The sequence below is a fragment of the Setaria viridis genome, chromosome 3, assembly GCF_005286985.2.
Source record: "Setaria viridis chromosome 3, Setaria_viridis_v4.0, whole genome shotgun sequence".
In the NCBI taxonomy this organism is placed as follows: Eukaryota; Viridiplantae; Streptophyta; class Magnoliopsida; order Poales; family Poaceae; genus Setaria; species Setaria viridis.
The window spans coordinates 2,896,755-2,911,603 of NC_048265.2; the positions used below are offsets into that span (position 1 = coordinate 2,896,755).

The 14,849-nt window shown below is 44.9% G+C and overlaps 1 protein-coding gene and 1 long non-coding RNA gene across 2 annotated transcripts; one reads left to right on the forward strand and one right to left on the reverse strand.

Moving 5' to 3' along the window:
* Positions 1-163: 163 nt before the first annotated feature.
* LOC117848573 (uncharacterized) lies at positions 164-4,512 on the forward strand. Its single transcript, XR_004638900.2, has 4 exons — positions 164-523; positions 710-2,185; positions 2,999-3,165; positions 4,221-4,512. It is a non-coding gene; the product is annotated as an uncharacterized lncRNA (long non-coding RNA).
* Positions 4,513-8,412: 3,900 nt separating this feature from the next.
* Positions 8,413-8,986, reverse strand: LOC140222327 (low temperature-induced protein lt101.2). The gene is made up of 2 exons (XM_072292536.1): positions 8,833-8,986; positions 8,413-8,678 (listed from the first exon to the last, which is right to left on the reverse strand). Exons 1-2 carry the CDS (start codon positions 8,911-8,913, stop codon positions 8,595-8,597), a joined length of 165 nt encoding a protein of 54 aa, XP_072148637.1. The 5' UTR covers positions 8,914-8,986; the 3' UTR covers positions 8,413-8,594.
* Between the last annotated feature and the right edge of the window lie 5,863 nt (positions 8,987-14,849).

Genomic DNA, 14,849 nt, shown 5'->3' on the forward strand with positions numbered 1-14,849 from the left:
GCCGCACCGCCGCCGCCACAAGCGCTGCACCGCCGCCGCGGCACCCGCCTCCTTCGCCGCTCCTTTCGCGTCGCTCGAGGATCCTGCGCGCCGCCGCTGCACCACCGCACGCCACCTACCCTCCGCGCGGAGGAGGCGGCGGCGGCGGATCTGTCCCGCTCCCACCCATCCCAGAAACAGATCGTCCTGCGCGTCCCTTGCCCTTGACCTCCCAGGCCACTGCCTCCCCGCACTGCGTGCCCTCGCCCAGGCGCTCCTAGATGAGGAGGAGGATGGCTACCACGGGGACCCGGTTCCGCCACCGCCGACGCTTCCTCAGCCGCTGCTGCCGGCCCTGTTGCCGCAGGAGGCCTCGCCGATGGACGCGGATGGACCCATGGAGGAGAAGGATTGCTTCATCCTTAGCCAGGATTTCTTTGGGTCGGTTCCGATTCGAGCTCTGTGTTGGTCTTCTGACAGTATGGTTTCAGTCTACATCACGCCGGAGATGACGCAGGTGGCCAACGAATTCGATGACGATAAGGTGGGTAAGATGAGATTTTTCTCTTATTGAGTGTGTGTTAGTGCAGTAACATTGTGCTGTCCTGACTGCTCATCTGCATTCCTCGCTAACAATTTTACTGGTTTTGTGAAGGAGAACATCCCTTTTCTTTCAGCTGCATTCGTGAGGAAGGTTGTAACTTGTAACATCGGTGTCATGTGTTTCCAGGTTCTCGTGAGAACATAGTTTGATACTTCACATCTTGTTTTGAGAACGAGCAACTTTGTATTCAAATGGAACTATGTGATTGTTGTCTATCTGTGAATCTAAACCAGCCACTGAAGCATTGGGAAGCCTTGGAACTTCTGTATCAGGTTTGAGACTTTTAGTTACGAAGCCGTCGTTTACCAATTTTATTTCTTCTTGATCACTTATCAAATGAATACATTCATCTTTACTTCCTTCATATCTAATCTAAGCCGCCTACCTATTTAATATTTGACTGTAAAAAGATTACTTTATTGTAGTATGAATTTAGATACTGCATTGACCTCCGTTAGAAAGGATTGGTGTACTTGTTTCACCAAATATGGGCTGTAATTGGCCACCCACAATTTCTGAAAGAACAAGTCAACAAAAAAACTTGCCAAAACAGGAGGAGCGATCATTTCAAGAACCATGATCTTTAGTACTTTATGTTAAAGTTTATTATTTAGTTCTACCTTTATTGATGATACGGTACTTGGTTAATTCTTTTGTCTGAAGTCTGAACTGCCTGACCTGTCCTACTTTTATAAATATAAGTGGGGCATAATGCTCTTGCTGCCTTGTCGGTACCTTTTGCCTATGCAAGGAATGTGAGAGCAAGGTGAGCTTCTACCCTCTCTGTAAGATACTTCCCATGGAGATATATATGTAGGATATAATTTATATAGAATTTATATACAAATATGACTATCTTACTGGGTATTTCTATGTTAACACATTAATCTATAATTGTAGAACCTATGTCAAATTACAAGTCTGCAATGAGTTATAAGCTGTTCTCTTCTAGCCCATTTACTTTTAAACCTTTGAGAATTGGACAATGTTTCGGATTGCCACACATTTTTTAACATGATGAACTGTAATTGAAATTATCTACAAAGTTAGCTTCTTCCGATAAGATAAAATGTTGTGGTATTGGCTATACGCATCTTTACTAAATAACTTGCGATTCATTGGTTTTCTTTGCAGGATTTAAGGCTTGGAAACTTTTTTTTTTTGCAAAACTGAAGCATAAAAGCAAGCACATTTGGCAGGAAAAAATAATTAAGAAAGATTTCTTTTGTACAAATTCAGTTTTAATATTATGTCTGAGTAGATAATTTCCTCCTGAAACGGAATCCTTTAGGTCCTGCTCCGGTGCATCCATCAAAATTACCAGTGTCCATCTTACCTATTAGAGAATGCTTGCAGATGAACTGATTTTGGTACTTGATTCATCTACACTTTATTTCTTTTCCATGTTAATAGCATCTGAAATATTTTCCTTTCATTGGCAAACTATACTACTTTTCTAAAAGCATACCTTACTCATTGAAATAACATGGATCAACTTATTCCAGATCTATTGAGGGGGATTTGGAGATGTTGTCTCAAGCAGAAAAGAAGGAAGTGAGAAGTTGCTTGGACAAATTGTGCCTACATTTTGTTTGCTTTCAGGTTTAAATTTCTGATCCATAGTATGGTGGTAACATGTAGATCATTACCATGTAGACATAGTTAACTCTGCATCAGGAGCTTACACCTAAAGTTGTTTGTAATTATTAGATGTAGTTAACTCTGCATCTCCACATCACTGTTTCCGCCTAAAGTTTACAAGGAAGCTTGCCACCTAAACCATCATTTCTATGTCGAGTTGCCGGCTGTCATGAGATTTCTGTTGCATGTATCCTTCTAAACCAATCAGGACTGTTATCTGAAAAATTCTCATTTTGATGTTCTGAATCATCTTATGGTGGAAAAGGTATTGCAAGATGGTCATTTCTCTGCTTATCTTGTTCCAGTCTATGCTCGTAGCTGAAGTAAGAAATTGGACTGAATTTAACTTGCTTCATATTGTACTGGCTCTAAGTAAAAAAAGGTTTGGTTGTTTAACTCAGTCTATCAGATAGGTTATCCTTGGCATATTGGGTGGTAAACATTTGTCCTGGTGGAGGTAATGTTTAGAATTTTGTGAGCACCTAATCGGTGGCTAAACCAAAGAAAGCTGTATTTCCTATATTGATATGATAATGTCAGGGAAGCTAATCCCAGTGCTCTGCTCAAATAGCTCAAGGAAAGCTGATCCCACCGCTTATAATCCTCTATTTTCATTTGGGTGTTATAAAACCTGTTTTGTGTCATTATGTCTTAATATAGTGCCCATCCAATACCTGTTGCTCTGGGTTACCCACATCTTGGTTATTTCATTTATTGGCATAACAGTCATTTGATAAATTGGATCAATAATTTTTAGAACTGATCTGGAAATAGTTGGGATCCACACGGTGGCAGAGGTGATGGAGAAGGTCACTGGCGAGGTCGCCGACGCATTCCCTATCAATGAAAATCTCAAGGAGGCTACCGACGCCTCGAAGATTAAGGCGGTCACCGATGTGATGGAGGAAGATGCTGAGAAAGCCAAGGCTCTGATCCAGAAGGTTAGTTTAATTTCGCAGTACGTTAGGCTTCAGCAGCCTGCTGATGTTGCTATTACTTAAAGCTCATGGTACAGCCTTGCAAGTTATTATCACCTGTTGTTCTTTGCCGTCAGTAGTTGGAGATACGTGCTGATCTGTAGGTTGTAGGCCCCGTATTCTTCCACTGACTTATTTTTAGCATCCGTCACATCGAATGTTTAGATACTAATTAGGAGTATTAAACGTAGACTATTTATAAAACCCATTACATAAGACGAATCTAAACGGCAAGACGAATCTATTAAGCCTAATTAGTCCATGATTTGACAATGTGTTGCTACAGTAAACATTTGCTAATGATGGATTAATTCGGCTTAATTAGGCTTAATAGATTCGTCTCGCCGTTTAGATTCCACTTATGTAATTGGTTTTGTAGATAGTCTACGTTTAATACTCCTAATTAGTATCTAAACATTCGATGTGACACGTGCTAAAAATAAGACACATGAAGAAAACGCCCCCGTAGTCTGCCTAGCAACTTGTGATAGTGATTTGCATTCAGTTCGAAATAGAAAAAGGAAATGAGGCGTTGGGTTATGACTCGTGAAGGAAGTGGAAGATACAATAAGCTCATTTTGTTATTGCATTTTAGTATTGCCCTGAAAAATCAGACCTTTCTTAGGTAGAGATAGCATCACATTTAGGTTGAAACATAGCGTCCTATTTAATTAGTCACTCTGAAATATAAATTAGCATGATAAGTAGCTAGGTGTGAGATCATAATTTTATTGAAACCATTGATATTATTTGATCATGTAGGTAAGAAAATGAATTGCCATTTCCTTTTATAAATAAAAAAGTTCTAGGACTTGTATGAAAACTAAAATAAGTATATAATCTGTTTTGTGCCATCCAATTACCAATATCGGTAGCATATTGTACTTGTTCATCGATAGGTTTTAATGAAGGTCTGTAGTAATATGATGAGGCCTCGTATCCTAACCTGTGATTTTATATTGACATCATTTTCTTTTCTTTGAACTGTTGCATTATTGACTGGTTGGATGGATGGTCAGTTGCCAGTGTGAGGGATGGTGGTCGTGCTGATGGAGACGATGATGGGAAGTGGCAGCAAAGGAGGTTGCCGCTAGCTGCTAGCAGCACGCCAGTATGGAGCTTGCTCTGCCAGCGTCTGGGTGGTGGAAGTAGGATGATAATTGTGCAACAGAAAGATTACATGAAACTGGCAACGGAAAGAATCTGTTACCAATTGTTCAAATAGCTAGGTAGGCATTGTATTTTTTGACAATTATTTGTACTTATGTTTAAAACAAAGTGCCGGCAATGGAAAGAATCTGTTACCAAGTGTTCAAATAGCTAGGTAGGCATTCTATTTTTTGACAATTATTTGTACTTTTGTTTAAAACAAAGTGAATGCTTCTATTATACATGTTGTTACAAAATATTATACAATGAAAATTAATGTTCATGGGAAGGATTTGTTTCGCCCGTAGCAACGCACGGCATGATCCTAGTACTATACAAAGGCTATAGGTTGCGTACATGTCACACCTGTTTAAAAACAAAATCAAATGCTAACTATATTATATGTATGTCAGGATAGTTTCATACATACAGTGGCATCATAAGTGAATAACAGTAACAATATCACGTAAAAAGAAGTTTATTAGAGGTATATCTTATTTCTGAAAATGAAGACTCTAAACTTCACAGACAATCGACTGGAAGTTGCGTACACCTAGCATCATCTTCAGCAAACTTCACAACCACTTCTTCAGAGCACATGCCGTACTCAGCAAGCGTGAGAAAAATATGAAAGTAAAGGTTTAAACAAGAAAAGGCTGATTGGTTGACTGCATTAAGCATTTTTAGTTGGTCAACTAAGATATAAGTTTATACCAACCTACAATTAACATAACCATAACCACAATTTAAGTCCATCTTCAAGTATATTAATCATGTGAGGTTCCAGGCTGCTCTTGATCATGAGCACGGTTGATCGATGAGTTTTAGACACTTTACAGAGATTGTACATCTTTACTCACAAGTCGCGTTGTACATCTTTACTCACAAGACTTTAAACCCAACCATATTGTGCGGACCAGGCACTTATCGCACTACCAAGGTGTGACTACATAGGAACACTACGAGACCTTTACAAAGATTCCCTAATAAGTAGTATAGGAACACTATGAGACCTTTGCAAAGATTTCCTAACAAGTGGTAACCCGCTAAGGTTTCAGGTCGAAGCAGAGCATAAACCTCTTTCAAGACTACGAAGCTACCATAGAGCAGATCGGACCAAGGGCCGGGTTATACCCATCAACGCCTCCCCTCTTGCCCTTTCAGAGATTACTCCAAAACTAATTAATTAGCCAAGACTAGAACCACTAGATATTACCCCAAAGCTAATTAATTAGCCAAGACTAGAACCACTAGAACCCAGTAGTTCTTGTGGTTGCACTGTTTCCCCGAGTGGTCGCTCCATGTATTCCAATTAATACGGAGTATTCTTGTAATTAACTAGAGGTATAGCATATAAGTAAATCAAGCTCATCATTATTCATTAATTAGAATCACCATACCATCATTATTCATTAATTAGAATCACCATACCAAAATATAGTAGCTAAACATAGCTACCTAACAGAAAGATAAACCCATATTGATAAGAAAATGATTATAAAAATTAGACAAATCTTAATAGGACCTATCAAATTAAATGCAAGCATATGCAACAATGATTAAATAAATTGTTGGAATAAAAACACAAGAACACACTTGCCTTTATCCAAAGAATAGCTGCTCAGATTATCTTCAGATTATCTTCAACTCTTGATCTTCAAAACACTTGAACGGCGTTCCTTTTGCTCGTAGCAATCACCAAGCACAAGTATACAAAGCAAATAAACAATCACAACCAAGAACAGTACACCAACTGTAAGAAAGTATTAAAAATTTTTTAAAAGAGCGTACTAAAGGATATGTTCGATTCTATTCGATTCTATGGTCACGTAAATGCAAGAAATGTTGGGAACGAAACAATGGTCGAAAGAACAAAGCTATAAATAGGTTTTATAATTGAATTATAAAAGAAAGAGAGAAGCCTACATACTTCATATATTTTAATAAAGAAAACAATGTAAGGATATTTTAGAGAAACAAAGCAAGTTATATTTATATATATGAAAGACGAGGTAGAACTTAGTCAAATTTTATTTATAAATATTTAAGTACAATTTACACAAATTAAACATTTAATTTAAAAATAAAGTGCATATCAACGTCTAAGCGTATAACTTTATATTTCCAGTTCAACTAAGCAAATTATATTTAAACACATTTATATTTACTTTAGTCAAATTAACATATAGTAAAGAAAATCCAAGATATAACCTATGTAGTTTTTATTTATAAACAAATTAAATAAACACTAATCAGATTTAGTAGTTTACTCCTGAACAACCGTGGTGTACGACTTAATTAGATTTTATTAATAAAAATTAGTTCTATAGGTATTAATCAAATTAACACTTAATTATGAAAGCGAGGTAAAAATTTAAATAGTTTTTAATTAGGAAACTAAGTGTACAAACAATTAATCATCTTAATATTTTAAATAAATTTCAGAAAAACAGAACATGGTTAACATTGCTTCTAACACGTGTAGTTTAAGTTGGTACGAACACGTTGTTTACGTTGGTACGAATCCAACGCTGCTGGTATGAATCTGGTATGAATCTAACGCAACACAACAGGAACGAGATTAAACGGAGCTAAAACGTGAAATCTATGGTTAACCAAGATTGCAGGGTCTAATCATGATTAACCGAAGGTGACGAGCCAGCAAGGAAGTTTTACAAGGCACTATAAATAGTGCTCGCAAAATTGATAAGGCTCACGGTTACAACAACGAAGTTTTACAAGACAATGCTCGGATAAGGCTCACGGTTACAACAACGAAGTTTTACAAGACAATGCTCGCAAAATTGATAAGGCTCAGGGTTAGATCTACTAAAGATCACGGCTTGGATTACTTTGCAAAGAATCTTAAGCTTCCAAGGGTTATCAAAAGATTTGCCAAGACACAAAGAAGAAACTAAGGATACAGAATAGACCGGGGGTCTATCTGCAAAAGCTCAAAGCTGGGCGGCTATGGCGGATGGGAGTTCTGGGCTTTCCAATCGCCGGCGGTCTGGGGCCTGGGGATTCTGGCGGGTGGCGCATCGAAGAGAGGATGTGGAAAGGTAAGCCCAATCGCCGGCGGTCTGGGCCTGGGGATTCTGGCGGGTGGCGCATCGAAGAGAGGATGTGGAAATGATCGCGGAGGTGTGCTCACCGGCGGCGGGGAGAGGAGGCGGCCGGAATTGGAGGGAATCGGTGCTGCATCGGCGGAGACGGCGGCCGGCTCGGTGTGGCGGTGTGGAGCTGCTCCAGCGACGGGATGCGGACGGCTACAGGTGGCGAGCGTGCGCCTCGACGTCGTGGTCCTCTTGGCGGCGTCGGTTTGCCCCAGCTACGTCCAGGAGTGGCGCACGGTGGACGGCGGCTCGGCCTTTGCGTGGTGGCGGCGCTCCGGTGGAGCGCAGGCGTCGAGGATAGGCGGAGGAGATGCGCGACGGCCTGGGGAACTCCTCGTGGTGGCCGCTTGCTCCAGGAACGTCGGGGTGCGGCGAATCGGGCAGCCGGCGGTGGTGCTCTGCTTCGGGCGGCTCGGACGGCAGCGACGCTTTGCGGACGGGGCGAGGGCGGTGAGCTGCGGGCCGCAGGACGAGGGCCGTGCCTGCCTTGGCGCGCACGCCGAGGAAACCGGCGGTGGCGGCGCGCTGCACAGCAGCGCCGGGAGGCAGCAGAGCTGCTTCCGGGCTGGGCCAGGTCCGAACCGGGCCTCGCAGGCTCGGCCCAAAAGGCGGGGCCCACAAGCAGAGGAAGAAAACGGTGTGGCTTGGGCTGCAAGAGGGTCGGGCTCGCGGGCTAAGTTCGGCCCGTTAGAGATAGGGTTAGGTTTATTATTTTCCGTAAATCATTTTCAATATACTAGATAATGTTTTAAAAGCCCGAAAAATATCCAGAAAATTCCAAAACTCTCAGGAAAAACCCCGAGATAATATCTAGAAAATTCCAAAAATCTCAGGAAAAACCCGAGATAGAGTTGGACACGATCAATCCAGTAAAACATTTGGAGCTCGTGAAAATAACCTAATCAAAATCTAAACACATTTCTAAACGTTTTGCACTCATGAAACATCAAGATGGACACACAGAACCATTTTATTAAATTCTGAAAAACAACCAATTATTAATTGTTCTTTCTATTCACATAATTTCAGATGTAACAATACATTAATTCTGGATGGACAGAGCGCCGAACCGGCGATGGCGCGGTCGCCAGCCGGACGACCCTGCTCATCATCATCATCATCCAATCATCATGCGACGAGGACGTAGACGGCGTAGATGATGCCCGGGATGTATCCCAGGATGGTGAGCAGGAGGCAGATCCAGAACTCCACCTGAATTCATCACCACCGTTATTAATGGAGCTCGATTGATCAGAGATACAGAGGAAGGCATGACATGCGCCCATGCGTAGTGATTTAGATCAAGAACTAGAAGGGAAGGGAAATATAGGCACACAGCTCAAAGGTTGATCACTGACTGACTGACCCCGATGCCGTAGCGGAGGAAGACGCCGAGCGGCGGCAGCAGGATGGCCAGCAGGATCTCCAGGAACGTCTCCGACCCCATTGCTGTTGCTGCAGCTGCCTTCTTCTGTGCGTCCTAACACTAGTACCTACTAGTTCTAGCTAGCATGTGCGTGAAGTTGCCCTCAGCTGCTGAAGGCCGGGGCACCTTTACCAGGCGACGAAACCGGCCGAAGGGAAGGCTGCCAGCAGGGACAAGACGTGGAAGCACCGAGCTTCACTGGCCTGACACCTGGCTCACCTGCTGGACACGTGCCCAGATGCCTAATGACTATGTGCGTGTAGGCTTTGGATGGGCTAGATCTAATACTAGAAAATTAGCTGGTTAAAAGGTAGAACTTATTTGATACATGACTAAACGTTAACTGCAATGTATTAATTTCTAGCTAGGGTCACTAGTGGAGAATTGGCCTTTAGTCCCGGTTGATAAGGTGCAAATCTCCCGAAAATCCATTCAGGATAAACCAATCGGGACAAAAGAGGGGGTCTTTTATCCCGGGTCACTCAATCGGGACAAAAGATCCCCTTTTATCCCGTACCAACCGGGATAAAACGGGTCACCACGGCCGGCGCTGCAAAACGGGTCACGTGATTTTTCACGCGAAATATGCGCGTGCGCGCTGCGTGAGATTCGAACCCACAACCTCCAGCCTCGCGTGTAGCTTCCTTGCCATCCCACCTACACACCACATCTGACTATGTAGGAGATGCTATCCTTTTTGTATTAACTCGTGGGGGACCCTTTTATCCCGGTTGGTAACACCAACCGGGATAAAAAATTCCCTTTTATCCCGGTTGGTATTACAAACCGGGATAAAAGGGTTCGAGGGATTTAGTCCTGTTTCAGTGACCTCGTTGGGGACCCTTTTATCCCGGTTTGAAACACCAACCGGGATAAAAGGCTCTCGAGTTACCAACCGGGATAAAAGTGGGGGGTCTTTTATCTCGGTTGGTATTTCAAACCGGGATAAAATGCCTCTCAGGATCTTTTTTTCACACTAGCCTTTGCAACCGGAATAAAAGGTCCCGGTTGGTGAGCCCCCCACCAGTGATCGAGCTTTAGTTCCGGTTGGTGAACCTTTTATCCCGGGTCAACTTTAAACTGAGACAAAAGGGGGCGCATCGAAAACCAATTCTCTACCAGTGGGTGTAACTAATTTTTAGTCTACTTTTAGCTCTCCTGTTTGGAGAGTAATTTTTAGCAGCTAAAAATTAGTTGGAGGTCTTCAAATAGACTGGCCAATCTGCACATAATCACCTTCCTTCGTACCACTCCGCTCATAAATATATGACGTCCAGCAAATGGACGGAGGGAGTACTACTTCGTTGATCACAGTTAAATCCTTCGTGAGAGATCCATCGCCATGCATAGCATCTCTGGCCAAAGGTGTTGGAACTGATCACACTCACACGGCTCTCACGCACAACACAAACTTTCGGGAAGAAGAGTACTAGCACACAGAATAGCTATTGGTACTGCACACCAGCACTTGCACTTGCACTTGTATTCACCTCAGCACTAAACACAGTGATTACAGGGACTTAATAGCACTCACACACGCACAGGCTCACAGCCACACGTCGGCCTCTGCTCACGACTCCACAACTTGCGCATGAATCGGCCAACACTACATGCACACTACTGCAAGACTTGGCGCAACTCCACTAACTGACGTACATGCAGATCACTACTAACAACTGGAAACGTCCAACGGCAAGCTCCAGTCCACCAACAATGCATGCATCCATGCAAACGGACTGACTACTTCTTGCTCCCGAACGTGCCCCACGACTCGATAGCTCGACCAAGCACCTGGCCGCGCGTACACACATGCAAGGATACCTGCACTCACATCATGGCTGCTACTCCTGGCCACTACGCCATGTAGCATGATGAGCACGTACACAACTAGCACAAACTAATCCTAGACACCACTAACTCACACAAATGTAAAAGCAACAAGATTAATTCTAACAAAGGACTGCTTTTCACAGGTGACGCCTCATGCTTGGCAACACCGTTTTCTGCTCCAAAGGTTGGTTCACCTTCTCTAGAGCGAGCGAGAGAGTTGGCTTGCCGTGCATGAGAAGCACGCGGATCATTGCTGTTCGGCTGGCTGCTTTGCAGCTGCTGCCGCTGCTCGGCAGAGAGCAAGCAGCTGCAGCAGCACGCACCAGCAGGCGGCAGCAGCAGCAGCCGCCTTTTGCTCCCTTTCCAGCTTAAACTTGTGCCGTGTTCCTTTACATCGATCGGATACGTATCCTCTCAGTGGGAAATAAAGGGAAAAACTAAATCTCACCTGAGTGAAACAGAGGTCTTTCTCATCCAAATTTTTCTTCACCTCCATTTCCCCTTTCTTCTCCAACTCCAGTCAAATTCCAATGAGATTAGGAGTGCGGGGGTTAGAGGTTCGGGGTTTTCGGAGTAGGTGCTCACCGCCGGCCTTCCCTCCAACTCCAGTCAAATTCCAATGAGATTAGGAGTGCGGGGGTTAGGGGTTCGGGGTTTCCGGAGTAGGTGCTCACCGCCGGCTCTAGAGGGAAGGCCGGCGGCGGCAGGCTAGCACGGCGGAGGTGGTGGGCGCGTGGGCATCGCCGGCCGGGCGGTGGTGGAGGGCGGTTGGGCGGCCGAGGCAGGAGGAACGACGATGGCGGTGGCGGGAGGCGGTAGCGGGAGGGGTAGGGAGGCAGTCAACGTGGGTGGGCTAGGGTCCTATCACGCGGAGCTCCGACAGGACCCTAGCCCACCCGTGCCGGACAGGTGGGGGATGGACTGGGCAGCGGGAGGTAGAAGAAGCAGCGCCGGCCATCGGATGTAAATCGTATGGCTCAAAAAATCGAGTGAGGGGAGCCTTTATTTCACCGGGTGAGCGAGCTATGGACGGTCCCGAGGATACGTCACACAGTGCTCGAAAGGAATAGCTCAAAATCGGACAATCAAAAGTGACCGGGATGCCATATTAGAAAGGGCCACCACCCAAATGAGCCGCACGTACGGTCGCCAAGGGCAAGAACAGCCTATGATATTTTTTAATTTCTAGCTAGTTCTTCTTTGGGCATGGGTATGGACTGCTCCTGAATACAAATACTATTTAAGTACGTAGAGTTTCTTTCTTGCTCCTGTAGACTTGTCACTACGGGTGTGTTTGGATGGAAGGATGGGATGGAACGGTCCCAGTTTTGTATGTGTTTGGTTGGAGTGACGGTGGAACGAGGACAGCATCAAAGTAGAATATTCCTCGAAAAAGTGGGATGGATCCGTCCCTCGAAAATGGCCGGACCGATCCGTCCCACGCAAGCGGCGCTAACGCCATCTCGCGCACTGACGCGGGGAAGGGGCGGCCGTGCACGGGGATGGGACGGCAGATAGGTAAGGCCGGCGGCGGCGCGTGGACGGGGCGGTGGCGGAGCAAGAGGAGCGCGTGGACGGGGCGGCGGCGAGCCCTGGCGGCGGGGCTTGGGGAGGCGGGCGCGCACGAGGTTGGAGGTGGTGGGGCTTGGGGAGGCGTGCAGCGCCGCGGCTTGGAGGCGGCCGGCGGCGACGGGGCTTGGGGAGACAGGCGCGCGCTAAGCTAAGTGGCGGAGCAGGCCGAGGCGGCGGGGGGCGGAGCTGCCAGGGGCCGTGTAGGCCGTGGTGGCATGGGTCGAAGCTGCCGGGGCCAGTGCAGGCCGTGGCGGAAGGGGTGGAACACGTCGGAGTTTTGGGCAGCTGACAGTGGGCCCATACTCTTTTGAGTGAATGACAATTGGGACCCACAGTTAAGGGCATGAAAACGCCCTCCATCTCGTTCCTCGACCGTCCCTCCAATCAAACACGAAACCAGGGACGTCCCCATCCCTCCAACCAAATATCAGGTGGGATCATCCCATCCAAAAAGAGGGATGAGCCTGTCCCGTCCCCTCGATCCCTCCATCCAAACACGCCCTACTGCACCGGCTACGACTTTTTTTTTTATAAACACCAGCTACCGACCAGGGAGACGGAAAATTACTAGTACTACACAGGATCTCTGTGCAGGAAGTTTTGCACAATTTTTCAATCTCTGAGCGCGTGTCCAGTGTTCTTGGCCGGTTCCATGCATGGGGGCAATGCCGTCGCCATTATCCGAGGTCAACGAACTCCTCACTGTCGGTTTCGGTCTGTGCCAATAGCAAAGCAGTACCCAGCTGCTTCAATCCTTCTCTTTCTCTTTCTCAAGATCGGCCGGTTGCTTAGATTCCTCGACGGGCATCTTATTATTCACCTGATTTATTTCAGTCACAAATTTAGCGTAAGCCTCCTCGCAAAAAAAAATATTAATTTATTTTATGTAAATAAAAGATCTAGCGTCTGCAATACACGCATGCAAGTCGGCGCCCCTCGTGCAGTAGTAGTCAACGCAACCAGCGGTGTCGTGCCGCCCATGCCTCGTGTGCATGGCATGGGTGCAATGCAAATCTTTGAAGGTGTGTGAGTGATGCTGACGCCACCGTCTGCAAACAGTCCGCGAACAACTGACGGAGCAACCCCAAAGCTATCCATGGATGGGACGGAACGGAACGGATTGGCACAGCCGTTTCCTTTCTTACCAAGCTGCTGGGGCGTTTTGGTCGACACGTGGCGCTAGTCGGCCGGCTGCGGCAACCGGCAAGTTGTGCACGGCAGCTGCCAGCGGTGCTGTAGGCGTGTCTCCGTGTCGTCCTACGGGCGGCACGTCACGCGGCTCCATTGGTCGCCAGTATCCGGCTGACAGCAACTACGGTTTGGATATGGATTACTACCCCGTTAATCTCGTCACTCGCAATCAGTGTTACTACTAGTTGCTGCCTCTACAACTGCCACTAGTTTATTGGACCAAGTAATTCATGGTTAACACCTGATTTACTACAACAGTAGGTGAACACTAAACCTTCTTGTCACTAGAGCCTAAAAATTTGTTAGCGAGGAACCACAAATCCTATACGTATCCTTTTATTTTTCTTTTCCTCTTTCTTTTTTGCGAGCATACTTTGATGCAGCCAGGAAGGAACATGATATACACGATACATCCTAATCCGTGTGCTCAAAATATTCCAAAGTCTGGGTCTTGATCGATCCATAGTTCAACTTTGGGTGGGACCCACATTATATAGTTTTTTTCGCTTACAAATTTGGATGGAATTTCTCTTTGGCCGTCTTGCCCCCAAATTTTGATGTGGGTGTGGTGTGCATCCTATGTATGTACTCTTAAAAAAAAGGAAATTTGATCAAAACATCCACCGCCAAAGATCGATGTGACAGTAGGGAGGTTTCAGAACTACACGCCCACGGTTCACAAATACAAGTAGTTTATGACATCGATACCGTACAGGGTAATGTTTTGACACACCAATTTCTATAAAAATATATTATTTCAAATAACAAAATGTTTTATACTCTGAAACAATTTTCATGATGAATCTAATAGCATCAATCCTTGCAAAACTTTGGGTTTTATCGACGATCGAAGTTAAAGAAAACTTTGTTCTTGCAGGGGAGTATATATATACAACTTTGTCTCCATTTGAAATTAAAATTCAACAAACCTATATCCTTCATTTTTTGCTTTACCATATTTTAGACTCGCATGCTCTAATATATCTGTAAGACCAACATAATGGATTTTCCAAAAAAAAAAGAAGAGGAATACGGTGATTGAACGGCCCTATATGAGCGGAAGCATCACGCATAGGTAGAGTAGAGTAGCTCATTTTTTTGCCCATGACGTACACTGCGGCTCTTTTAATTTTTTTTTGCCCATGATGTACACTTCATTGTTTAACATTCGGTTCTCAATAAATACATTTGCGAATAGTTCTACAAATACAAATTTTAATACGCGTGTGATAGGAAATCAAATGACACCACATCCATTTTATTTTCATTAAATATTTTACAATGAAAATCATTGGTCAAAGAGGGAATACAAAAGTCAAAACCAATAATTAAAGAATGCAGGTAGTAATCTACTCCACCCACTT